We start from the raw sequence: 27,988 nt of genomic DNA on the forward strand, positions 1-27,988 counted from the left end.
GACTTTTAATTATAGCCATTCTGAAGACTCTTGAGCAGTCACCATGTACTCTCTTACCTCAAAAAATTCTACTCTTTCATTCTGTTTTATTTTCTTTTTCTATTTATTGTTAACTGAAATTACCTTGTTTATTAATTTGTTGAGTGGATTATCATCAGTCCTCTCACCATCCATTACCTTAATGCTGGTCCCATGAAGACTATGATCTACTGTATCCTCAGTACCTAAAATAATATCTGACACATGGTAGATTCTCAAAGGATATTTTAATAGATTAATGAATTACTAATGAATAAGGTAAATAGTCTGATGCACATTAAGTGCTCAAAAATGATGAGAGACAATATCTCAACCTCTACAATTCTACAATATTCAACACAAAAATATGACCTGTTAACAAGTACCTGTGCTCTTAGAAATCCTTTTTCAGGCCAAATATATTGGGTTTGCGTAGCCATAGTCACTGTCTACTGAGAAGACACTTTCTGATTTTTAAATTCTCTAGCTCTCTGTAGGTGGAGAATTCTGCAGTTATTATTTGGTGCTGATCTAAAATGTTTAACATTATAGCATGGCTGAACATTTCGGCCTACAACTCAGCACAACAAAGAAAACATGCAAAGAAATGAGCATAGATGATGCTTGCTTCTACATGTTACATTATCTCTATTCTTTTCAACTTCATTTTACGGATTTAAAAAAATCAAAAGACGTTAAGTGATCTTAGTGAAAACTTAAACTTCACTGCTCTTAGTTTTCATGTCTTGCTTGTTTAGGTCAGAGAATAAACAAGCATTGTGCAGTTTTACACATGAGGCTAGCTCCCATTTGCTCATTTGAAACCAGATTCACAGATGAGTACCACATCAAAAATTTCTGATCTGTGTATTCATTCCATCTTTAAATCTGAGAGACACAATTGCCCACATTTGCATTATGCCAAAGGTGCACGGTGTCTTTCATTTTGAAAGACAGGAGAGTTCTGGCTTTGAGATCAGACTTGACCATTAATACATTTCAGTAATATTCACCCATTTTAATCCAACATACTTATTCTTCTTCAGTTATTTTATTTGTGTTTGTTTTTAAATGGCAGCTCCCAGCGTGATTTTCAGAGAAGAATGATTTAAAGTTCATAAAATGTCATCACACATTTCCATTTTCTCCAGCAAATTACCCAGGAAACCAAGATGAAAGTCAAACTTAAATCACTTAGACTTTTTACAAAACATGACATAAAATTACTAGAAATTCCAATTTCCAAAGATCTTATGTAGTTTTGCTCATACCTTTCTTTAGTGAAACTTTTATTGTTCAAAAATCCAAAGGATGGCAATCTTAAAAAGTTAATTAAATTGGTTATATAGATTTCTGTGGAGATTATGTTTCTCCCAGTTCAACCAGAGAGAAATTTCTCAATAATAAACTCTACGTCTATTAAATTATATGATGTCTTTGGCAAGTATGTGCTCAAAATCTTTGCTAGTTTTCAATCTAATTTCCTTATATAAAAAGTAAATGTGGTTACTTACACATGTGATAAAATGATAAAATAGAAAACAATTTTAATTTGAGTCATTTTATATAATAAAACTGATTTGTTTGCTGGATAAGAAAATTAGATTTCAAAAAGAAACAAAAGAAAATGATATATAATACATGCTAAAAAATTAGAGATTGGTAATGAAAACAAAAGTTCAGGAGACTTTTTAAGGACATCTGAAAGCAGAGAGCAAAATGTCAGAAAGAGTGGTTTTCTAGACATATGGACTTCAAGGATCAGTAATTGTTTTTTAAGGAGTCATCATAACTTCATAAATATAAAGAAAAAATGTTAAAACCAAAAAAAGAGAGAGATGATATAATCTCAAAAGAGCAGAGCTTTTAATAAATTGAATAAACATAAATTATTCTATTAAAGAAATTGCAATTGTTCTTATTTTCCTCATTTACTCTAGAGTGAGTAAAACCTCATCACAGACAAGCACTAATCCGAACCATTTTTGACATCGTCCTTGTAGAGAGCCTCAGGAATGAACAAGGTGCTTCTGAGATTTGATTTGCCTGTCTTAAGAATCTCTTTTCAAGAAGTTTCAGGCCTTCTGATCAAACATAAGTGGAAACCTCACTGTGAAACTAATAACCTTAATTTATGCCAAAGTCGTATCTGAGAACAAATATCTACTGATGGATTAGTCATCAAAGGGCATACTGAATAGTCTAGTATGTCCCCTTACTCAAGATCTTTTTATGGGTACTCATACCACAAGTTAGGACCTAATCCAATCTGTGGTAAAACACTGAGGGCATTAAGGAGTGAGGTGAGGTGTGAACAAATATTTTCTGAACTGCATATATATTGATCTAGGTGATTCTGTTATTTAATCTCATATTAAACACAAAAATATTGTCAGTAGATATTATTAACAATACTGAGATTACAATACACTAACAGATTTGAAGTTCACTGAGGAGAAATTGCCAAAGACAACCCCACAACTGGAGGGCATCAGAACTGGAATTAATTGTTTGAATCCAATATGATGCCTTAAGCACTCAGCACTGGCAACTTTGTTTTTAACATTACTCACAATCCTCTCCTGTGAGGACTCATATATCTCTTTTCTAAAATAATCATTTTCCTGTCAAAATGTAACCCTAGGGTGCTGACCTTTGCTTTCTCAACAAATCTGATAAACTTCTGCAAATTTACAAACACCTCCCAAAGACTAGCAGACTACTCCTTCCCTTAGACATCATTTCACAACAGCAATGCCTTTACCAAAAACCATGATTGACAACCCAAAGTTGTCAATATATTTGGGTAAACTTATAACAGCAGCTTAGACTACTCTACAAATACAAGTCCATTAGCCCAATATTTTTCCCATTAAACAGTGTTATTGTTTGGAGACATCTATTAAGCCTCTTTCACAGGCTTTAGATCTCTCTCTCTCTCTCTATCTCACACACACACACACTCACACACATACACACTGACACACAAGCATCTACTCAGTTTTGGTGTCTTGTAAACATTCTTTGACAAGCAATCCCATATACGGACCCATTTAATTGTGCTGGATTACAGAGTCCAGAAAAGCCACAGAAGATTAGCAAGAGTTCAGATACCAAATATGTGAATTGATGCATGCAGAGCTGCAGCTGTATGATGTACCCCTGGCTTCTTAGGGTTGTAGAGACACTGTGAGCATTGTCACCAATCCTTCACAGAGTTTACATAGAAGTTTCCATCAAAGAAGAAAAAATCAGCACGTGACATGTAAAAAAGCAATACAAATGGTTAGAGGCCCCTTCTGACTGCCCAAACTCTAACTAGTCATAGTCCCATGTGTGGACCAAGGACAAGATTCATAAACATCACAAATACCTACTGTGTTTCTCAAAGGGTAATACTGCAAGAATATTTTTAAGTCCTGGCATTGTCCACAAGTTCCCAAGAAGGTATATGTGTTTCTCCCCTAATCCCAACACCCCAGTTATGAAGTATTAATTTCCACTTGGTAGTCACTCAGTAGAACATATCAGAGACCCTACTTCTCTCATTCCCCATGCCACAGCCAGCCTGGAACCTTCCATATCTTGGCTATTGTGAATAATGTCACAACGAACATGGCCTGCAGACATCTCTTTGACCTACTGATTTCATTTCCTTTGGATATATACCCAGAAGTGGGATTGCTGGGTCATATAGTAGTTCTATTTTTTATTTTTTGAGGAACCTCCATATTGTTTTTCATATTGATTGTACCAATTCATATTCCCACCAGAAACGTACAAACGTTTCCTTTTGCCACATTATCTCCAACATTTATCGCTGGTCTTTTCTGATTCTCAGTAACACTATTGCTGATCTTTCTGGGAATAGCCATTCTAGAGCTATTGTGTGAAAGAAAAAAGTTTTCTGCTAAGTTGTCAATAGATTTGGGTAAATTTATAACAGCAGCTTAGACTACTGTACAAATACAAGCCATTAGCCCAATATTTTTCCCATTAAAACACTGGCAACTAATTAGAATTACAGGAAAATAAACTGTCAAGACTTTTGCACATGTTATTTCTAATAATAACCCTTTGACATAGGTAATATTATTATCTTCATTTCATAGATGATAATTCTGGATCATAGACTTAAATGTACAATGACAAACAATAAAGCTTTAAAAATTAGGAGAATATCTTCAAGACCTAGGACTAAGTAAAGAGTTCTTATACTTGATACCAAAAGCATGATCCATAGAAGAAGAAAAATAGGTAAATTGGACCTCAGCAAAATTAAAATATTTGCTCTGCAAAATATTCTGTTGAGAGGATGAAAGAGACGCTATGACCTGGTAGAAAACATTTGCAAATCACATATCCAACAAAGAACATGCATCTAGAATATATTTTTTGAAAAAACTTTCAAAACTTAATAAGAAGAAAACAAAACAAAACTCCAATTAAAAACTAGGCTAAAGATCTAAACAGACACTTCACCATAAAAGATACACATATGACAAATAAGTACATGAAAAGATGTTCAACACCCTAACCATCAAAGGAATATAAATTAAAACCATGATAAGATACCACCACACACCTATCAAAACAGCTAAAACAAAAAATAATAATACCAAATGCTGGTGAGGACATGGAGAAACTGTGACACTCATACATTGCTGATAGAAATGTAAAATGGTACAGCTACTCTGAAAAATAATTTGAAAATTCCCTTTAAAACTTACAAAAAAAAAAGGACTTACCATATGTCTCAGCAGTAACACTTCTAGCATTTATCCCAGAGAAATGAAAACCTATTTTTTACACAGAAATATATACACAAATATTTGTACCAGCTTTATTTATAATTGCTAAACATGGGAAACCACACAAATATTCCTCACTGGGCAAATCATTAAACAAACTGTGATACAGCTATAGCTATACCATGGAATAATACTCAGAAGCAAAAAGAAATTGCAGATCCTCACAACTTAGACTCACTTTAAGGAAGTGATGCTGAGTCAAGAAAAAGCCAAAAATGCTTGTATACAGTCAGGCACCACTTAATGACAGAGATTCATTCTAAGAAATGTGTCCTTAGGCAATTTTGTCATTGTGTAAACATCATGGAGTAAACTTACACAACCCGAGATGGTATCACCTACCATACATAGCAGTAGGTTATACCATATGATCATATCTGGGCTATATGGTATAGACTGTTGATCCTAGGCTACAAACCTGTACAACATGTCACTGTACTGAATATTATAGGCAATTGTAACACAATGGTATATATTTGTGTATCTAAACATAGAAAAGGTACAGTAAAAATATAGTATAAGAGATAAAAAATGGCACACCTGTGTAGGGCACTTACCATGAATAGAGCTTACCAGACTGGAAGTTGCTCTGGGTGGGTCAGTGAGTGACTGGAGAATGAGGATGAAGGCCTAGGACATTACTGTACACTACTGTAGACTTTATCACTGTGCAATTTACACTAAATAAATAAAAATATTTTTTCTTCAATAATAAATTAATCTTAGCTTACTTTAATTTTTTTACTTTATGAACATTTTAAATTTTTTAGCTTTTTGACTTTTGTAATAATACTTAGCTTAAAACACAGATACATTGTAGAGCTACACAAAAAATATTTTCTTCATATCCTTAGTCTATAAGCTTTTTACTATTTTTAATTTTTTTAACTTTTTAAATGCTTTTATTATAAACTAAGTGAAAAACACACACATTAGCTTAGGCCTACACAGGAGGAGCAAGATCATTAAGATGTCACTAGATGACAGGAATTTTTCAGCTCCGTTATAATCTTACAGGACCACCATCATATATGCAGTTCGTCATTGACCAAAACATCATCACACAGCACATGACTGTACTGCAAAATTTCATTTATTTAATATTAGTGAAGTAATATAATTATACTTGCTGATGACATTGTTGATGAATGTAGATGAAGAGCAGATTATTGATTATCAGGGATTTCATGTATGCTAGGTTTACACACTAACATAGAAATCTGAAAGAATTATTTAACATTAATTGAAGAGAAATTATGTTAGATATTCTCTTTTTGGTTTGTTTTTCATTTGCATTCAAGACCAGACAATAATAGTTGACCAATAAAGTAGGTCCCCAAAAAGTGGTCAAAATTTTGGCAAGACAGCTTTTTATATGCGATATAAAAGTTATCACCTATCTAATTACATTTCTAGTGACATTTTAACATGTAATCCAAATATATTTCCCTATTTAAAGAGAAATTGTTTTAGCAAGTTGTTGAGTAAAGTTATTAACAAGATGTTAGGTAAATTTAGAAGAATGCTAAAGTACTATTACTTACTTAAAGTCTGTAGTAGTAAGATTTTATTTCATTCCATGATGCCTAAACAGTAGTCCAATTTTTCAAGAACGAAGAATAATAACGGCCTCATCAGGTAAATGTCAGCTTTGATTATTTGTTTATTACACATTGGGGTAAATACAAAGTATGTGTTTCCTCTGAGGGGAATAGGAAATCATCACAAAGGGTGATGGGGAGCTGAGGTTCTGGGCCTGTCATGAGAGGGATATAGATGAGAGTTAGGAGAGTAGATCTGGACTCAGGCTGTCCTGATGCCAACTCTTCCACTGGCTTGCTATGTGTCCTGTGCCACAGACTTAAGACTTAGTTCCGGCCAGGCACGGTGGCTCACGCCTGTAATTCCAGCACTTTGGGAGACCAAGGCGGGTGGATCACGAGGTCAGGAGTTTGAGAACAGCCTGTCCAACATGGTAAAATCCTGTCTCTACTAAAAATACAAAAATTAGCCACGCAAGGTGGCATGTGCCTGTAGTCCCAGCTACTCTGGAGGCTGAAGTGAAAGAATCACTTGAACCCGGGAGGCGGAGGTTGCAATGAGCTGAGACCACAACATTGCACTCCAGCCTGGGCAACAGAGCGAGACACCATCTCAAAAAAAAAAAAAAAAAAAAAATTAGTTCCTCCAACTGCAAAATGGGAAAATAGCATCTACCTCCAAGATTTGTGGTGATGATCGCAAACTAAGCACTTTACCTGCTTCTTAGAACATGGAACATGTTCTGCCTATTATCTATAACATCATTATCATCAGGCAAGATGTCTCAGTTTATCTTAAACTATCAATCAACAGGGATTTGGTTTTCAATTCTGATGTTACATTAAAAAATTTAATTAAAGATGTTTTATAAAAGTAATGTCCTGAAATATTTAGACTACTGGATCAAAACATCAGTAGGTGTCCTATTATTAATGGTAAGACGTCAATACAATCTGAGTAATAAGAAAAATGTCAGCATGCGTCTTCTTTTCGAAATGACAGAGAGCTTATCCCTTCTCACAATTATTGATAGATACCAATCTAAAATTGTACCTAGAACTTTAAACACATAAGAAACCAAAAAATGATCCCTCTTTGGGAGGCCAAGGCAGGTAGACCACTTGAGGCCACGAGTTGAAGACCAGCCTGGTCAACATGGCAAAACCCTGTCTCTACTAAAAATACAAAAATTAGCCAGACATGATGGTGCACGCCTGTAGCCCCAGCTACTCAGGAAACTGAGGCAGGAGGATCTCTTAAACCTAAGAGGCAGCAGTTGCAGTGAGCCAAAATTGCACCACTGTACTCCAGCCTGGGTGACAGAGTAAGATTCTGTCTAAAAAAAAAAAAAAAAAAAAAAAAAAAAAAAAAATCCCTTTTACTTCTTGAGTATTATGAAAACAAACCCAAACCAAATGCACAAAAGTTCCAGATATTCAAAAGTACTCTGCTCTACCTTATCCATATTGTGTATGGTTGTTATTGCAGAGTGTGATGCAGGAGAAGCTATCCCTCAGCAGAGGATTTTGGTAGAATATGAATAAAAATCTAAGCAAAATATAAATTCCTTCAAAATAAACATGAAAAATTTCAAAGGATAACCCAATTTTTATTGATTTCATAAGCATCTCTGTAATTGTAACTGCCAGTGGTAAAGAATTTCACGATATCTGAAAATATCTAATAGATACAAAAAACCACTTTTATATTACTTAATTTTCACAAGGGAATAGTGAATATAACCTTTCATTGGGTTTTACTGGGTTATTCTCGAGGCAAAAAATGAGGCCAAATTAATCATCAAACATAGTATGAAAAAAATAGAACTCTCCAGTTCTACTTTCACCTACTCTCAGAAAGTTCCACAGTCTCCATAATTCTGTCATTGCTCTGTGAACTAGTACTTTAGCTAAGTGATAGGAGACTGCCATTCTCCTCCTGTCACACTCTGTTGATGCTTTTCCAATGCCAAAATCTGCAATTCTGCCACCAATGCCATGGCTGCCTACCAATGGCCACACTATAGGGAGTAAGCTGCCAGCAACAAGCATGTCGGCATTTAGTGCTTTGTATATCATACAAAGATTTCATGGAAAATTTGTACTGAGCATGACTGATGAGGTTGAGTTGGAGGTCAATCAGAAGGTGGAGGCAGTCGGCCATGCTCAGGGTCTCTCATTTTCCATGAACAAAAACCATACCTCATCTGTCTCTTCCCTCAGGACAAGTCCCTTCCTGAAAAGCTCTTCATTGTCTCTTGAAAATGGTCTGTGAAAGTGCCAAACTACCAGCTCTCCAGCTGTGGCTGACTCTCAAGGTGAATTTAATTTAGACTTAGCTTGGAATCCCTGTCATAACAAATCAGATAAAGTGCACGTGCATGCATGTGCACACACACACTCAGACACGTAAAACCCATCCTAGACAGTTCAAACAAGGTTTGAGTACCACTTTCCACATATCAGGCTTACAAGCTGCCAAGAACATACAGTTCCTAACCTTGAGGAGCCTGCAGTCTGCTGGTAGCCAAAGTGGTACAGGCAGAAGGATGCAAGCACTCCAGGCTTCCATAAATCTGCTCTTGGATAAGGAATAAAGCACAAAATCAGATGGCCTTGCATTCCTCTCTGACACAATCTCATCAAGTCAGCAAGATCATAAAAATGTGAGGTAATGGTACAATTTTTTTAAAGAAAAAATTACTCTGAGCTATTTGAAATCTTAGTAAAACTGAAAAATACAATTTAACCCATAATATTGTTGCCTTTATTTGGTTTGTTAAGATTCTAGGGTTTGGCTAAGAGAGCTGCACAAATATATTCACTAGTTTACATGTTAATGTTCTATCAACATGCATGATCTATAAAAGAAGCATTCCACTTTTCATAACATCTGTATTTCTGTGGAAGAAAGGAAAATACTGTCCACTATACCAAGGCCTTTACATTTCCTTGTATCATGTTATCATAGATTAGTAACTAATTCCCCTACTATGTCCACTATTTTTACTTTTATAAACAATATTGCGATAAACATCATTAAACCAAATATTTGTATATTTCTTTGCTTCATATAAATGTCTAAGAGCAAAATTATCTGGCCAGTAGGTATGTAAATAATTAAGGTCTCAACACATACTATACTCCAGAAAAATGGTAGCAATTTATAGTCCTATCTGCAGATGAGACTGCGTATTTTTTAGAAAAATTCTTAAGTAAAAAACTTAATTAATGGAAGTGTTGCTTTCCTAGGAAAATATCTTACGTGCAAGGAATAAAAATGCCAGATGAAGGTAAGAGGCATATAGTATGATACCCTGAGCAGAAAACAAATAGTTGCTCGGTTTAACATTTATTTGAATCAGATTGTGCTGTCGATTGTGTACTTATGTTCTTCTTTTGAATGTTCTGTGCACATACACATATACCAGGACCCCTTCCCTAATCCTTCTTCTTCTTACCTGTATTCTTCACCTCCTACAAGAATCCCACACTGACAAATCTAGCAGCTTTGGGTTTTTTTAAATTAATTTTATGAAGCACATATTAGGTATGGTCCCAATTATTTGTACCTCACAATTTAGCATTTATTTTTATCTCTATGTAATATTTGCATTCATGTAATGTAATTATTCTCCACTGAGATTAGGCCATAACACCTTTCAGAATAGGCACGATATTTTAAACATTCTTGTTTTTGAAACTTCACCACTTCACAGAACAAAAATACAGTTAAAAGTTAATAAACTTTTCATGGCACACTTCCTAGTGGGAAAGTAAGCATTGTCTCTTGACTGACAGTTGCTTGAAATCATATGTGGCTTTTTTCTGAAGGAAACAATCCCCAGTCACAAGTCCAGGGTTTCTCCAGACCCAAGAAATAACTTGTATACCACTGTGATTCTCATTTCCCTAATGGCTACCATACCACTTACTGAATGCCTACTGTGTGCTGGTGCCTTTCAAATATTTCCACATTTTTAGTTCATCTGACAGCTCTGTGAGACAAGTCATAGCCCATTTTACAAATGAGAAAATGATGGCTCATTTAGGTTAAACACATAAGAGCCCAGATTTGATTCTTACCCCAGAGTCCCAGCATTTAACCACCAAAATTACTATGGCAAATGATTTTCTTATGCTAAGAAAAAGAGTAAAGATTATAACCTGTCATACAAGCTGAAATTTTCAAACTTTCAGAAATGACATAATTTTAGTTATATGATCAGAATTTCTGGCATGCCAAATAACATAACTTAAGCAATGATTTCACATAGTAAATTGTCTTTAGTCCTGGTCCATTTTTGCTGCTACAACAAAATCTGAGACTGGATAATTTATAAAGAACAGAAATATACTCCGGGAAGTCCAAGATCAGGGTGCCAGCAGGTTCTGTGTCTAGTAAAGGCTCATTTCGCATTGATGGTGTCTTCTAGGCATCCTCACATGGTGGAAGGGACAAAAGGAAAAAAAAGAGGAACACGGTGTCTTCACATGGCAGAAGAGCAGAAGAGAATGAATTCATCCCCTCAAGCCCTTTTATAAGGGCACTACTCTCATCCACTAGGACTCCAACCTCATGGCTTCATCATCTCTTAAAAGCCCCACCTCTTAATACTATCAGTTGATGATTAAGTTTCAACATCTGAATGTTGGAGGACACATCCAGACCATAGCATCTCTCAAAAAAGAATAAAGATGTTCCACAGCACCCATCATTTATTGAAACGATTTTCCAGCACAAATGGAGCATTGAGAGCAAGCTTTTAAAATAAATTGAGGGGCTTCTGGGTCAAGATCACTAATTGAACACACATGTTTCTTTCATATTCTTCTCTGGACACTATTAAAATGAGAGTAAAGGAATTTTAAACCATAAACCCACAAATATAAGAGATCTGGCAGAGAGAAAAATCAGTATGAAAAAGCACATTGTAAATTTCTGGAACATGAAAAGGAGATAGAGGTAGACGGCCAGATGAAGATGAGCTGCCAAGAAGAGACCTTAGTATAAATGCCTTTGCAAACCCTGGAGGGTGCCAGAGTCAAGGAAGACAAATTCCACAAAGGCATGACTGTAAAATAGGGTTGAAAAGAAGGGGATTCATTGAAAGTCTCTAAAACCAGCTCTTTCTTTTCCTTTCCCACCCTATGCAAAGACAGACCAGCAGGCAGGAGGTCTACAAGCTGCAGGCAAAGCGTTGCTGGGCTGAACGAATGAATAAGCAGAAGCAAGTGGCACGACAAAATATGCCAGAATTCTAAGACTAAAAGCTGAGTTCAAGTGGAAAAACAAAATAGGGATGAAAAAATGTTTTATTTCCCATATATTTCCTTCACATTCCAAATTAATGCCCCACTCTCTGTAATAAGCATATTAATTCATGCTAACATTTTCTTCCTTCAGCCTCCCACTATGACATGATGTCCCCAGAGAAATTATAACAGGTTCAGGAAAGCAATCCTATGAGCTCTCTCAACTGCTCCTAAGACGAATATCATCAAGTTAGTATTTAAAATCACGAGGTAGTCTCTAAACTGCTACACTCTGACAGCTATAAGGTACTAGGCCTATTTTGGAGACCAAGCTCGGGGGGACATCTTCCCAGAAGCTACCCAGGCAAGAAAATACACATTAACTGAGAAGAAAATTAATAAAAGGACCCTTGAGAAATTTTTAGGTTGTAAATAATAACAAAAGACCAGCAACTGAACTACAAACATCCTCTAACCATTTTTTTTAAACCATCTCCTTATTTTCTTGAAGGTCATGTAGCAAAATAAAGCAGATGATTCTCTAATGTAATTCCATCACTAAAACCACAGTCTATTTGTCATTCCCTTAGGGGAGCCGTACTTGGGACAGAACAACTAGATATATAATTGTAATTCTCACAATGAGAACCTAGAAAATATTTCGCCGCACGTACAGTATGCTATAAATGTCACTGTGAAAGCACAGCTCGGTTAAAGCCTACAATCCATCTATCTCCTTTCTGTTATTCACCATCACACAGAGCTGTATCAAAAGATCCATTCAAACCGTGAGTCTCAGACTTACATTATCAGCAGACACTGCTTTAATTAGCAGTGGTTTTCAAAGGACTGGATGGCTTCAAGAACTTGATTTGAACCATAAAGTAGAAATCTGGATCCTTATCAGTTTCACTTCTCAACTCTCAGCTCCCCTCCCTGGGTTCCAATAGACACAGCCCTCATTTTTCTTAATGTAAGAAAGAAAACGAAAATGGTGGCTAGAGTTTGGCAATACTTGTGCGTCCACTTTTTCCTCAACCACCAGTGATGCAGAGGGGCTAAAATTAAGGTTGCAAAGGGACTAAGATATCTGTGTCAGGTACGTTGCAGGGAGTGGTAAGAATGACAAAAAGAGAATGAATAAGAGCCAAATAAACCATTTTTAAAATAACATTTAACACACAGATTTTATGTATATGTGTGTGTGTGTGTACATTAATTTTTATTCCAAATGAAAACACAGCATCCACTTTATTTTGGGTTAAGTGTGAGAAAATATAATGCTTTATTTTGGGTATTTCAATACAAACATTAAGGCACTGACTGGCTACTTTTTTTCATCTATTTCACAATATTTGCCCATGATCCAATTCCTGCATCTTGGTTATTTCTTGGTGAAAACATAGAAAAAATATGAAATTTAATTCATCAGTACCAAACTGCGGACTTTCTCTTCTAAAAGGAATGTTTCATCTAATAACAAGGACTTCTACTTTACATTTGATCAGTGATAATATAAAAATACAAACTATTTCAAAATTCCTAATGCTTGAATAAACAGGCATCATTTGGTGTGGAAAGAATTTAATAAATCCACAGCCAGAGAGCACTTTCGATAGATGCATAAAATGCTGAAGAGCATAGCAATCTTTTCAAATCCAATCCAACCTTTCACTTCGTAGATAAAGAAGCCAAAGATTAAGTGATTTGTCAAAGGCCATATAAGCACAACTTTAACTGTAATACCAATCTCCTGGAATCAGATCCAACATGCTCCTCACCATACTAGTTGGCACTTAGGGAGAGATAGAAGACCTCTTTGGAATAAGAATCCTTGTCACCATCAACACACACACACACACACACACACACACACACACGCTGAAGACACAGGTTCTTCATTTAAATTTTCATAGGTATGTCAATTAAACACCTGTACACACTCACTTTTCATTTTTCCAGTCTCTCCTCATTCTGTCATTATGCACATTAGGACTTTAATTCTGACTGCTTAGCATTTCCCAATGATCCTCGTGGTCCACCACTATCATAGCATATTTCCTGTCCTCCCCTTTTTTTTTAAATTTCATACTATAGATTCTTCCACAATTTTTAAATTTTTGTTATTGGTTCAAAGGAGAAGAGGCCAGAAAGAAGTTAAGATGGAATTATTTCTTATTCAAAAGAGATTTAAGTTTTTCAACTACTTAGTTTTTCACTTTGGTCTGCCAAATGATCAGGATTCATGGTTACTATTTACTACTATACTCCACCTGAGGTAAGACCAGAATTTTTTTAATTACTCATAATGCTTAAGGGTTGTCTCAGTTATTTGGAGAACATTATCTTAATCATCAAATCTCTAATATCTGGTGCAGAGACCAATCCTATAATCCCCTTATTGACATCTCAGAAATGGCTTACCTCCCTAAGAAAGGGAAAAATTAATTAATTTTACTAAAAATTCAGGAGTGACACAGGGTTCAGAAACTCAGAGAATCCTGGTTCTGAATTCCCTCCGGTTGCCTTCCAGTTGAGGAATACTTACTTACTGAAAAACTTAACATAAAATTTTGGTCTCTACTGCCCATCTGTTTTATGAAAATAATTATTTCCACAGGGTATTTTAGATGTCAACAATGGATGCCATCTCTGGAGAAAAGTGGATAATAAATTTAAAATATACCAATGATGAATGGGCCATTGTGGGAGATGTGCCAAGTGGAGACGTAGAATGCACAGTAGGCAACACAAACACCTTGGAGAGGGCAGCTGCAGCCTTAAAGATGCTGAAGTGCCTACCGTGGCCCAGGATGATGTCACCGATAAAATCAAACGTGAGCCGGCAGTTTAGGGGAGTTAAGGTACGGGGGCAAAGCAACTCACGTCCTCTACGATCAAAATTGTCCCTCAGACAAAATGAACATCTAAGGCAACTTTATCAGTTGAATCCAAAACATAGCAAGAGTCATTGGTCGGTTCTATGAGTAGCAGAGACATGGAAGGAAGTTTTCAAAATAAATGATGTAATGCCAAAAATAAAATAAAATATCATTGTTTGCATGTTTTTATCTATCTTTCTTTCATTTAAGTCATCACCAAAATTAGTTTATTAAGAATGAATGCAACCAGTTGTGGTATAAAGATACATACATCCAGTACCTTGCCGCCAGAGTTTTACTACTTATTACATTTAATTGGCATTTATTACTTATTTCATTATATGAAGTTGCTTTGTAAGGAATAACATATAGATCAGAAGCAACATTCAAGCCATACTGAAAGTAATATCTAAATAACACATCAGAAACATTGGCAGAATAGAGGACTTGTTTTCGGGCATGTCAGGGCCTTCTGAGTGAGAGCCTATTACCAATGACTCTAGTTAAACACAATTAGAAAGAGAAATAAATATATGAGTAGATATTATGGCAGAATAAAACATGTTACAGGCCAGGTGTGGTGGCTCATGCCTGTAATCCTAGCACTTTGGGAGGCCGAGGCGGGCAGAGTGCCTGAGCCCAGGAGTTCGAGACCAGCCTGGGCAACACAGTGAAACCCTGTCTCTACTAAAATACGAAAAAAAAAAAAAATTAGCTGGGCATGGCAGTGTGTGCCTGTAGTCCCAGCTACTCGGGAGGCTGAGGCAGGAGAATTGCTTGAACCCAGGAGGCAGAGGTTGTAGTGAGCCGAGATCGCGCCACTGCACTCCAGCCTGGGCAACAGAGTGAGACTCCATCTCCAATAATAATAATAATAATAATAATAATAATAATAATAATAATGTTACCATGTTACAGCATAAAATACTTTACAATCATTCCCATTGTTAAGACATTCTGAAGAATAATTATAGACTTGCTACCACAGGTCCGTGTGAGAAATTGGGGTGTCAATGGTTTGTACACTTAGAATATTTCTGAGTGGCGAAAAACTATCATTATTATATCATAATGTACTTAAAAATAAAGCATAATAGTTGCCTTGAGGGCTAGGACTTTCTTTATCACATATGTTCCCACTGTAGCCCTTAGTACTCTGTCTTATTCAAAATAAGTACCCAGGGATGTATACTGATTTGAAAGTCTGTTTTGTTTTTTCTGAGTACATTGCCATCCAATAGGCACTAGGTTGCATCTCTGAAGATGCTCACCGACAACACTCAAACCTGTCATCAGATAATGATATGAGGAATTAGAACCCAGCACTAACCTCATGTTTTTTGTTTGTTAACAGATTTCTTCTTAGAAAGTAATTAATTTTATTTGTATTAATGAAGCTATGAATTAAAAAAATAATTTAGGCTGGGCATGGTGGCTCATGCCTGTAATCCCAACACTTTGGGAGGCCGAGGTGGGCGGATAACCTGAGGTCAGGTGTTCGAAGCTAGCCTGACCAACATGGTGAAACCCCATCTCTACTAAAAACACAAAATTAGCAGGGCCTGGTGGCGCATGCCTATAATCCCAGCTACTCGGGAAGCTGAAGCAGCAGAATCGCTTGAACCCAGGAGGAGAAGGTTGCAGTGAGCTGAGATCGCACCATTGCACTACAGCTTGGGCAACAAGAGTGAAACTCGAACTCACAATAAATAAATAAATTAATTAACCTTATTTAAAGAACTCTCCACTGAATTATCACAGAATTCTAAAATGCATAGTTCTTTGTAGTTTCACATTTTAAAAAGAGTTTTTTTCATTTATTTTCTTTTTGTTGTATTTAAAAGTAAGTAGTATGGGCCGGGTTCAGTGAGTCACGCCTGTAATCCCAGCACTTTGGGAGGCCGAGGCGGGTGGATCACCTGAGGTCAGGAATTTGAAACCAGCTTCGCTAATGAGGTGAAACCCTGTTTCTACTAAAAATACAAAAATTAGCCAGCCGTGGTGGTGCACACCTGTAATCCCAACTACTCCAGAAGCTGAGGCAGGAGAATCACTTGAACTCAGGGGGCAGAGGTTGCAGTGAGCTGAGATCGTGCCATTGTACTCCAGTCTGGGCAACAAGAGTGAAACTCAGTCTCAAAAAATAAATAAATGAATAAAATCAAAAATAAATAAGTGGTATGAACCCTTTTTTCTGAAATCAAGAAGAATGTTTTATTATGAGATCATAAGTAAATTTACATATCATTGGATGTCTTTCTCCCTCAAATTCAAAATAAAATTTTCAAATATAAAAAGTAAATTTTAAATTACTTAAAATATAATTTTTCAGTTCCTATCTAATGTAGATACACCCTGTTAAAGAAAAAAAAAAAAAAAAAACTAATGTGGTCGGGCACGGTGTCTCGCGCCTGTAATCCTAGCACTTTGGGAGGCTGAGGCGGGCAGATCACAAGGTCAGGAGATCGAGACCATCCTGGTGAACACGGTGAAACCCCGTCTCTACTAAAAATACAAAAAATTAGCCGGGTTTGGTGGTGGGCGCCTGTAATCCCAGCTACTCATGAGACTGAGGCAGGAGAATGGCGTGAACCTGGGAGGCGGAGCTTGCAGTGAGCTGAGATCCGGCCACTGCACTCCAGCCTGGGTGACAGAGCAAGACTCTGTCTCAAAAAAAAAAAAAAAAACACTAATGTCAGATGACCTATTTTCTTTCTCAGTCTCAAAGAGTTGCCTTTTTACTCAAGGAAGCAATATTTATAACAATTAGAAATTGACTACTGTGTTGATTTGATTGTACCAAGTTTCAATATAAAATAAGTTGAATCATATACTCTTCTTACCATTATTTTTGTAATATTATTGAACATTCATTATTTGAGAAGATAAAATTGTCTCTTGAGACATATTATGCTAATGCAATAGAAATTATTAAATTTATGCATGAGATCTGTTTGTTATAATCTCTTAGAGAAAGAAACCATTATTATATCAGAACACCCTGAAGTATATGATCATTTTTACTATAGTAATATATGATTTGTTTTCCTTTTCATTGTGAAATTTCAGTTGAAGGTAAATATAAGTAAAATTCTTTGTTGATACATTTATAGTCTAAAAGAAATTTAGAAAATAGTCAAGACTTGTTGTCTTAGTTTTACTTATTTATTAAACATAATACATAGAAACTAGTACCTATTTCTAAAACTATTCCAGAAGTAACTTCATGTTATAGGTACAAATATACCCAACTTGAATGTATTGCTTTGTCTATCATTATTCCAAAAATGTAACTCAAAAATAAAATCAGACTACAAATTCATATGCTAACACATCATTTCTTAAAGTATGTTGCAGAGAACACTGCTAGTTCCTCAGAATATGCACTGCTATTGCACACACATTAAAATGTATTACATCGGTAGGTGAGTTTAGGAAACACTGGATTAACCTCACAGTCTTTAGTATGTTACAATACAAATATGAGTCTCCGAGGGGAAATGTGCCGTATAGTACATTTCCTGCTCAGTGTTTTCTGAATATTCTTGAGCACAAACCAGAACCACATTTTGTGACGCACTTTGGAAAATCAGAATTCCCAGGAAGAGTTTAGAAAATACATGATAGGAAAAACAAAAGATCCATTCAGCCTCAACAGCAATTATGGTGGAACTAACCAAACTGAAATGTATCGTAACAAAATACTTTCCTCCCTTCTTCCACCTCTCTACCACTTCCCAGAAAAATGAGCTTTACTGTCATCTGACTTAGCAGAATCAGTGACTAAGATATTCCACATGGTTTAATAGATGGTATTCAAAGGGGTGGAAATGTCCTTCTAAGTCCATGTTAATTGATTTTTTTCTTCTCATGTTTGAAATATTGGAATAACATCAACCAAATTATGAGAACTTTCACTTGGCATTGGTAGATTTAAGAAATTTTGAAGAATTTGATATCATTCCTTTATTTCTGATTATGTATTGATTAACAGATGTAAAAGAGGCACCTTCAATTGGTTCAGAACCTAGCAATCTTTTAGTCGGCAAACAGCAATAAACTCAGGGCAAAAATCAATACTTAAAAGTAGCAATTCACTCACCTAGGGTAAGAAAAGATTTATATTGGGTGCGTAGCAAAGAATCTTGCTTAACTTTTGTCTTGTCTTTGTCTTTGTCTTGTTTTATCTTTGTATGGAATAAACTGACGAATTTTTAAATTCTGCAGACTGGTGACTTTCTTACTTATTTACTATAGATCTTACCTTAGAAATTTTTTCAAATAAAGTCAATAATGTTCATTGCTTAAGTGTGTGACACATACTGTAACACTGTTCATAATAAAGATCCTTATGAGAAATACAGCTTTAATTTTAAACAAACGTATAACATGATATTATAATGTACACATATTTAAATATTTTAATGGGAAAAATATTGTCTTCTTTTAAAAACCAGACTTTTACAAACTTTACTATTTGTAATAAATAAATTGAATAAATTTCAGAAAATAGTGAACTCCTCAAGAACACATTTTTCAACCGTCTTCAGCAACCTAGCCAGTCATACTGTGTTTCATTGGTATTAACATGAAACATAATGCTCGATGAACTGAAGTTTTTGGATATTTATTCACGTAAACAGCGAAAATAACTTTTATTGGAAACTCTCAAAGATACATCAGAGATTTTCCAACTCTCTTATATAGAAAATACTGAGCATAGGCAAAACTTTTCTTGATAACATTGTCATCAGATCTCCTGTATCTGAAGGGTGTCAAGTTCCTTAGCTCTATTTGCTTGTACACTTAATTACCCCAGACACTGGGCTTTCATGTGTTCTCCCTACTCACAGAACAGCCTCTCTTCTCAGTGCAGGTGAATGTTCTTACGCCTCTGATGTGCCCCCATATTTCCCCGCAATCTTTGGAAGTCAATCTGAGGCTAGCCCTAGGCCTCTGCTACAGAGTAATGTTCATGAGTTTTGTGACAGCTACTTCCTCTAAGGAAAGGTTTTTGCTCACTTCTAGATTTATAGCTGTATTCAAAATAGAGTCAGGCATGCACAATGTCTGACTTTCCAGAAAGTGAAATGCTAATACATCGAATCACTTCAAATAAGAAGAATCCATCTTCACTTTGTGCACTTGCCCGATGTCCACTATGTTCACTTGCAAAACTTCCTGTAAAAGACTGCCAGGAAGCTCAGGGTCAAATTTCACACTAATTCATAGCAACTATTTATTCATGTATTTATTTACTCCCTATCTGGTTCCATAAAGGTTTTATAAACACTAAGCCTTTATGCTTACCATATCTGGGTTTTCTTTTTACTTTTAAATACATTTTAACTTTTTTCTTTCCATATTAGTAAACTTTGGGCATGTGCTTTTTAAGTGAATCAGGCCAAAAACAGTCTAAAAATAGGTTTAGGCTAGGGACTTCACATACATTATAGTTTTTATTCTTCACAAAAGCCTTCAGATTAGTTATCACTGTTCCCTATCTTACACATGAATTAACGGAGACTCAGAAAGATTAAACAAAACCCATGGTCTTATGTTTGGTACTTGTGGGCAAGAATTTTCACCAAGCCCTTTCTGATTCAAAATCACTGGTTTGCTCAAGGACACATGGCCTTTCCAAATAGTCAAAAAGCAAAATACTCTGTGGCCATTACCTGTCTGGACAATCACCTAGGGCAGAGGTCAAAAGTGGGTACTGAAAATGATGACCTGATTCCTTTAAGAAAAGGTCGTATATTTTATTCAATATATTACTTTAAGATCTTGAGATTCTAATACACTTCAGGAGTTTTCAACCCAGTATGGTTCTTTTTTTCATTTTTCTAGTTTTAATATCTTGAATAGTCCATAAACCTCAACTTCACATGTCTAGAACAATGTATTACCATGAATTTGGTCTCATTATGGACTATATTATCTTACTTTTTTTATTTATGCTGGTATTAAAATTAGTTATGACCTGTTCCAATGTTAACTCTGTAGCCACAGTAAATTTACAAACATAGCTACCTATGCTCATCAGATGAGCCATGGACAGCACATTTAATTCAAGGTTATAGTATATTTTGTATTTCAGCAAATATAAGTGAACATTATTAATCATTGACATTTAATTGCTTAATATCGAGGCAAAATTACTTTTATAACTTCTATAGTAAAAAACTTTATCCTTATACTAGAAGTTCATTAAACTTAATAAAACATTAACATATTCCATAGTATTTATTTTTCTTGGCACATATTCCTGGTATCTCTGAGAAAAAAATGGACTTTGAACACTTGCTAAGCTTCACATACATAAATAAAACAATCTTCCAGTGCTGAGGCAATCACAATGAGAGGTCAAAATAAATGGATTCCAGTTTTTAAAATGAAGGTAAACCACATCATTTAACTAAATCAAACTTGCCCTCATTTGTGTAATGGCATTTTATGTATAACTTTATTACATTGTTTTCAGGAAAGCCCATGGAACTCATTAATTTTAAAGTTATTGACCAGCAAAACATGGAAACAGAGGCTGGCTAGCATAACTTTTCCAATCTATGACAGTTGCTCTACTACCCTGTCAATTTCATTATAAATCTGTGTGTGCTAGATCTCATGTCTTACCGTCAGTTTCTCCTCTAAATTCTTGTTTAATACGCTTCTTTTTTCATGCTTTTCAAGTTCCATATTGAAAGAGAATGAGAAGGAGAGAAAGACTGAGAGACAGAGGTTCAGATTCTGTCTAGAAAATGATTCGACGTGCTTACATGTTAGATATTGCAGGACATTCCAAGTTGTGAGAGCCTAGGACACTATCAGAGAGCCCTAGCGATAATTTCTGGTTAGCTAGTGTTTCCATTTATAGATGTTCAAACCCTATAAACAGAGCACTGAAGAGAAGTCAGGCAGCTGGCCTTAGATAATGATAAATGTCCCTAGATATAAAAGCAAACTCTTCAGCAGAATATTCCAACAGGTTAGGCTCCCTGAACCAATACAGATGTATGTGACAAAAAGCCACAATCAAAGAATTCATTAACAGTTGTTGCAACAGAATAAAATATACTCTAGAATATAGGCTTAATAAATCAGTTAAAAAGAACAAATGTGATAGTCAGATAGCAAATAAAATCAGCGGATCTAGGGCTTCCAAATTCCAATTTGCATCCTAGTAGTGTAGATATTTATGTATTACTTTGTAGATTTTTTAAAATGTTGCTTAAAGAGGAAGACCAAAAGTATAACTAATTAAAACTATAAAGACATGCAAACATATACTCAAGGGGTGTTGTCAACTTTATTCCATGGAGAGTAGACAAAATGATGTTTAAAAATACCATGAAATAAAAGCGTTTTTCTTCACAAAAACGGATTTGGTTCTCCATTATCCTGGCTTTTTCACTGGGAGCAAAATTATGATATAGAAGATAAAACTCATTTTTTCAGTGGAACAAGTATTTTCAGCTTTCTTTAGAAAATGTTACATGCCTTAAAGAAAATTAATTGGGCAACTTAATGGTAAGTAGTTCTCCCTGTGTTTTGCAGCAAAACAAAATATATGGATGGTAATAGAAGAATATAAATGGAATTCAGAGTAAACTAAGACTGCTTCTCTATGGTGATTTAATCCCTCATCCTGTTTAAAACATCCTTTTAACACTTGTTTTTTGGTTTTGTTTTGTTTTGTTTTTTACTTTAACTCAAATTCCTTATCAGCTTTTCCTTCATAGGAAAACATTTCAGAAAATGTGTTGTGAAGCTCTATCCTTTCCAACGATTGCAGTCAATCCTCTGTTGTCAGGCAGGGTTGCTCCAGAATTTATTCTGCATCCTGATGGAAGGGTTGAAGACTTCAGAAGTGAAACACTGAGTAGGCAATAAACCTATCCTTCAGGATGATAAATTCAGAAACACTATATTAGATTCATGGGCAAAAGGGGCTTCCCCTTTTCACTCAAATCTAAATTCCAGAAAGGAAATTATTTATGCTGGTTATTGTCCTAACAAGTTGGAAAACAAAAATCTTAAAGATTGATTAACCTGCAAGATTAATATGTGTCAAAAGCAAGGCAATTGTTAAAATCTTAAGTGAATGAACTTCCTAAACCTCTCTAGAAAAAAAAAAAAAAAATCATGCTGTGACTGCAAAAGGAAACTCAATTCATGCTCAGCATGCGAGTTTAATGCCTGAAGACTAAATCCAGGATCCGGTTAGGAGGAAAAGGAATGGTGTGTGTGATGCAGAGTTGGTTGGCAGATGAGAATATGGTAGTGATTTGGAAGAGATGTGCGAGGCATGAAAAGTTTTAGTTACACAAACATGTGCTAAGTACCTATAATAGATAAAGATTATCCTAGGGGCAGGTAGATTTTTAAAAAATAAAATAATTGAAAATAATAATACAATTTTAAAATACAATCTCTGGATTTTGGCCCTCAACAAACTCACAACCGAGGTGCGACTGGATAATAGTAGGATAATAACCCTCATATAGCACAGTTCCTTGGCATACTCACCGTGTGCTAGGTACTGCTTTAAGGCTTTCCAAGTGTTATTTCAATTCACCTTTAAAATTACTCTAGAGGGTAGATATTATTATCTTCCCCATTGTTATGGACTAAATTTGTGCCCCCAAAATTCATATGTTGAAGTTCTCATCCCCCAATACCCTAGAATGTGACTGTATGTAAAGAATGTTCTTGAAAGAGGTAATTAAGGTTAAATGAAGGCATTAGGGTGGGCTCTAATCCATTATGAGTGATTCCTTCTAAGAAGAAATTAGAACACAGGCACTCACAGAGGGAAAGCCCTGTGAAGACTCACTGAGAAGATGCCCATCTATAAGTCAAAGAGAGCAGCCTTAGATGAAAACAACCCCGGTGCCGCAGGGTAAGCAGCAGCTACCATGAGAAGAGTTTGGTGGGACATCTCACACCATCTTGCTGGCACAGCCTACCAAAAAGTCAGAAGACAGAACTTAGGCTGACTATGAATCTGTGAACAAATGCATGGACAGCATTTGTAAAATAAATGAAGAATACCTGAAGAGAAAGATCCCAGCAGCCCCACTGTCACATTGATATCATCAGTTGTTTGATTTTATGGACAATCTGGCAGACCTCAGCTGCCTGGTTTAGCGAGCTGATAACAAGACATGCCAGCCTTACAACAAAGATAGGGTTAAAGAGAAGATCTACATGCTCCTGGATCAGCAGGCCTAACAGACCAGGACGTAATTGAGTTAGAAGCACTAGGGGAATGAGGGTGGGCTTCACAGGTTTGTACAAAGAACAAGCTGTAGTGGAAGTTTAGGATTGCAGTGTTTCTGTTTCCATTTGGTTACACTCTAGCCAGGATTGCATGTATTAGATAAATGTGAGGGTCCTGTTCAACCTGAAGCTCTTGTTGTTCCCCTTTTTTACTTTTACTTTTTTCTTTTTTTTTTTAAACATTGTTTGTGATGATTTGGATGGAATTTGTTCTTGGTCAGTTAACGTTGGCCCCAATCCTCCAAACTGTCCATAACATTTGCTGTACTAACTAGTCTTTACAACGAAGTTAGAGGTGGAAAAAATTTTTAAATAAAAAATAAATTTACAAATATTTATTAAAGGAAGAAACTAACTGTGCTGACACTTTGACTTCAGTCATCAATCCTCCAGAACTTTGAGGAAACAAACCTCTGCTGTTTAAACCACTCAGTCTGTGGTATTCAGTAGGGCAGACAAATCAAACTAATATACCCATTTCAGAGTTGAAAAAGCAAGACACAGTTACACAACTAATAAGCAGCCATCAAGTCCCCTAGCCTAAGCTCCTCACCAGCCACTATGCACTTTAGCTTCTCTTCTGAACAAATCACTTCCTCACAGGTGTAGCAGGGGACTGGATAAATAGCACCAGCACTGTGTGGAGAATGCTTTCTCTTCCATGCCTTTTCAGAGATATGTTTGAATATGCTTTAGATACGATTGAGGTACAGAAGCTTTCTTTAGATGAAATTAAACCCAGGCAAAAGCTAGCTCTCATCTACTTGCTGGTCAAACAGAAAAGAGATTGAGCCACTCCGGTCTCCTTTCCATTTGTCAGTCACAACAAACATGTTCCTTCTTTTGGAGCTGTCTTCCTGGAGTGCTCTCCCCACAGATAGTCACGTAGCTGCCTTCTCACTTCATCCAGGCCTTCCCCGTCACAAACAGCAAACCCATCACTCTTTGTTCACTCATTTGCTGTGTTCTTCTTCATAGATCTTACCATCTTTGTTATTAATTACGTCACATTATATGTTAAATTTATCCATATGAACTTTGTAGTTTGCCTCCCCTGCTAGAGTATAAGCATGAAACTGTGCTTTATTCATCATATTATTCAGGCATGTACAATGTAGTGTGAGCCAAATAAATACCTGTGAAACAAAGGAGGGCAAGAGGAAAAGGAAGGAAAGAAAAAAGCAAAAAAGGAAAGGAGAATGAGAGGGCGGGCAGGGGAGAAAACTGATCCAATGAATGAGACTTGAGACACTTAATACATAATTGTTTATAAGACTTTTGATATCCTACTCACATAACTACTAAAGGAGAAAGAAATGGATTTAGGAAGCAGGGACAACTGAATTTGTTTGCAGATTCTGCTACTGTCTAGTTGGCTCATTTTGAGCAAACTGCTTACTTAATTATCAGAGTCTCAGTTCCCTGTCCCCTAAATAGAGGGATGATACCAATCTTGTGTGTTGTTACAAAAATTAAATGTGGTACATTTTGTGTGTAAGGAACTTAACAGAATGTTTGGCACCCAGTGGGTCCTCAGTAAAAGCGTGTGACATTATTTCTCTAGTCTACATGATATTTATGTAGGAAAAAGGTGACTTCAAAGATACTATCCAAACCCTAATAAGTGTGGCAAAAAAATTAACTAGACCAGGGATCCCCAACCCCTGGGCCATGGACCAGTGCTGGTCTGTGGCCTGTTAGGAAATGGACCGCACAGCAGGAGGTGAGTGACAGCTCAGCGAGCATTACCATCTGAGCTCCGCCACCTGTCAGATCAGCGGCAGCATTAGATTCTCATAGGAGCGTGAATCTTATTGTGAACTGCACATGTAAGGAATTCAGGTTTCATGCTCCTTATGAGAATCTAACAAATGCCTGATGATCCGAGGTGGCACAGTTTCACCCAGAAACCATCCCCCACCCCTAGCCCCATCTGTCGAAAAATTGTCTTCTGGGAAACCAAAGAGGTTGGAAACCACTGAAATAGAAAATAAGAGCAAATATTTACAAGTTATTTATCTGATAAAAGATTTGTATCCAGGATACATAAAGAATTCTTGCAACTCAACAATAAAAAGACAAATAACCCAATGTAAAAAAATGGACAAAAGATTTGAATAGACATTTCTCCAAAGAAAACAAATGGCCAACAAGCACATGGAAAGATGTTCAACATCACAGTGATTAGGAAGCACAAAGCAAAACCAGGAGATAACACTTCACACCTATTAGAATGGCTAAAAATAAAACACAAACAATAACAAGCATTGGCAAGGATGTGAGGAAATTAAAACCCTCTTATATTACTCCTGAAATTATAAAGGGGCACAGCCACTTTACACAACTATGTGGCAATTCCTCAAAATGCTATACATAGAATTACAATATTACTCAGAAATTCCACTGCTATCTATATACACAAGAGAAGTGACAACCTGTGTACACACAAAACTTCTACCCAAATATTCATGACAGCATTATTTGTAATTGTCGAAAGGTGGGAAAAACACAAATATCTACCAGTATATGGACGATAATACAGATGTGGTATATCCATACAGGGAAAATTATTCAGCAATAAAAAGGAATTAAGTATTAATACATGCAAGAGCAGGGATGAACCTTGAAAATACAATAAGCGAAAGAAGCCAGTCACGAAAGATGACCTATTACATGATTTATTTACATAAAATGTCCACAATAGGCAAATTCATGGAATCAGAAAGATCATTTGTGGTTTCCAGTGGTAGGAGGGAAGGCAGAACAGGGAGTGACTACTAATGGGAATAGAGTTACTCTTTTGGATGATGAAAACGTTATGAAATTAGACATTGATGATGATTTTGTACAACTTTGAAAATATACTAAAAATCACTGAAGTGTATGTACAGTGTAAAAGGATAAGTTTTATAGCATATAAGTTATATGTTAAGAAGGCTATTATTTAAAAAAAAATTGACAGAGGAAGATTTGTAATTCCTTTTTAAGCTGGAAAGTTATTATTTTTCCCAGGAATATAATACACACATAGGGTCGCTCCAAACAGGAAATTAAAATGTAAACTGCAGTAGCCAAGCAAGAATTCCATTCAAAATGGAAACAAATGACTGCTGGCAAATAATATTTGGTTCAAGATATTCCCACCTCATTTCATTCCTTTGTAGTCAATACACATGCTTCCCAAATAAGTGCCTGATGAGTTTGTGCCCGTATTCAGAAACTGGAGGAAAGTGGAACTTACAGCAATTAAAATTGCTTGTTCAATTTTGTACTGGATCAGAGAGCCAAATGTAAATTAACCTTAATAGTGGTTAAAGTTGATTTAACTCAACTGCCATTTTAAAAACTTCCTTCTCCACAAAAAAAAAAAAAAAAAAAGCACAGATAGATGCTCTACTGCTGAAACTACACAAGGTAGAGAAGGCATAAATGAAAACAAATGCTGTTTCCTTTTGAAAGAATGACAATCTGCCAAACATGGTATAGACAACCCAGGATCTTCCCCATTATATGCTCTAAGGATAAATATCTTTTTACTAAGACAGGGGTCCTCTTCTGGGACAGTTGATGCTTTTATATGGGTTTCTTATCATTCCACGTAGCCCATCCAGAACATGAGTCTGTTATTCCCCCCTTGATCAATTCAGAAGCCCATGTAATCTCCACACCCATTTAATGATTGACCAGGATACCATACTCAGCACATGCGTCAGGTACCCAAGAGCCTAATCCAAAGGTAGCTCAGACCAAGCACTGAGCACTGATCTCAAACAGTTAATTTCTGATCTATTGGTGTTGCTCTTAGTTCAGAGCTTATGCCTTTGTCTCTAGAAAGTTGTGTTCCAATTGGTAGTCACAGCATTGGGGAGGCAGAGGGGTGGAGGCAAGCAAGAGAATGGTTCCCAGCTCTTTCTGGTTGTCTCAGCATCCTTACCTGAATCTATTTATCAGCTTTGGCAGCTGCAAACTCTCAAGGAGCAGCTGTCAACTCTTCTACAGGAAGACTTTTAACCTCCCATCACCACCCTTTTTAAGGCATCTGTTATGGATTCTGTAGGCAAGCAGTACTGAGTTCTAAAAGTTGTGGTGGGTACTCGGAGCTTGTGAAAAGATAATGTCTATAGAGAAATTTCTTAAAGTTGAATTCGTCACTATATAATAAATATTGTTTGTAAGTTGAAGCTGCCAAGCCGATAAA

The 27,988-nt window shown here is 36.0% G+C and overlaps 1 protein-coding gene across 1 annotated transcript in view; it reads right to left on the minus strand.

Annotated features, from left to right (window-relative positions):
* Positions 1-21,312, minus strand: part of MLIP (muscular LMNA interacting protein) — a 249,045-nt gene extending 227,733 nt beyond the window's left edge. The window contains 1 exon segment of the mRNA XM_010363869.2: positions 21,145-21,312. Coding sequence (XP_010362171.2) covers positions 21,145-21,207 — 63 coding nt within the window. The 5' untranslated portion in view covers positions 21,208-21,312.
* Positions 21,313-27,988: the final 6,676 nt, after the last annotated feature.

Source organism: Rhinopithecus roxellana, chromosome 4 (genome assembly GCF_007565055.1).
Source record: "Rhinopithecus roxellana isolate Shanxi Qingling chromosome 4, ASM756505v1, whole genome shotgun sequence".
In the NCBI taxonomy this organism is placed as follows: Eukaryota; Metazoa; Chordata; class Mammalia; order Primates; family Cercopithecidae; genus Rhinopithecus; species Rhinopithecus roxellana.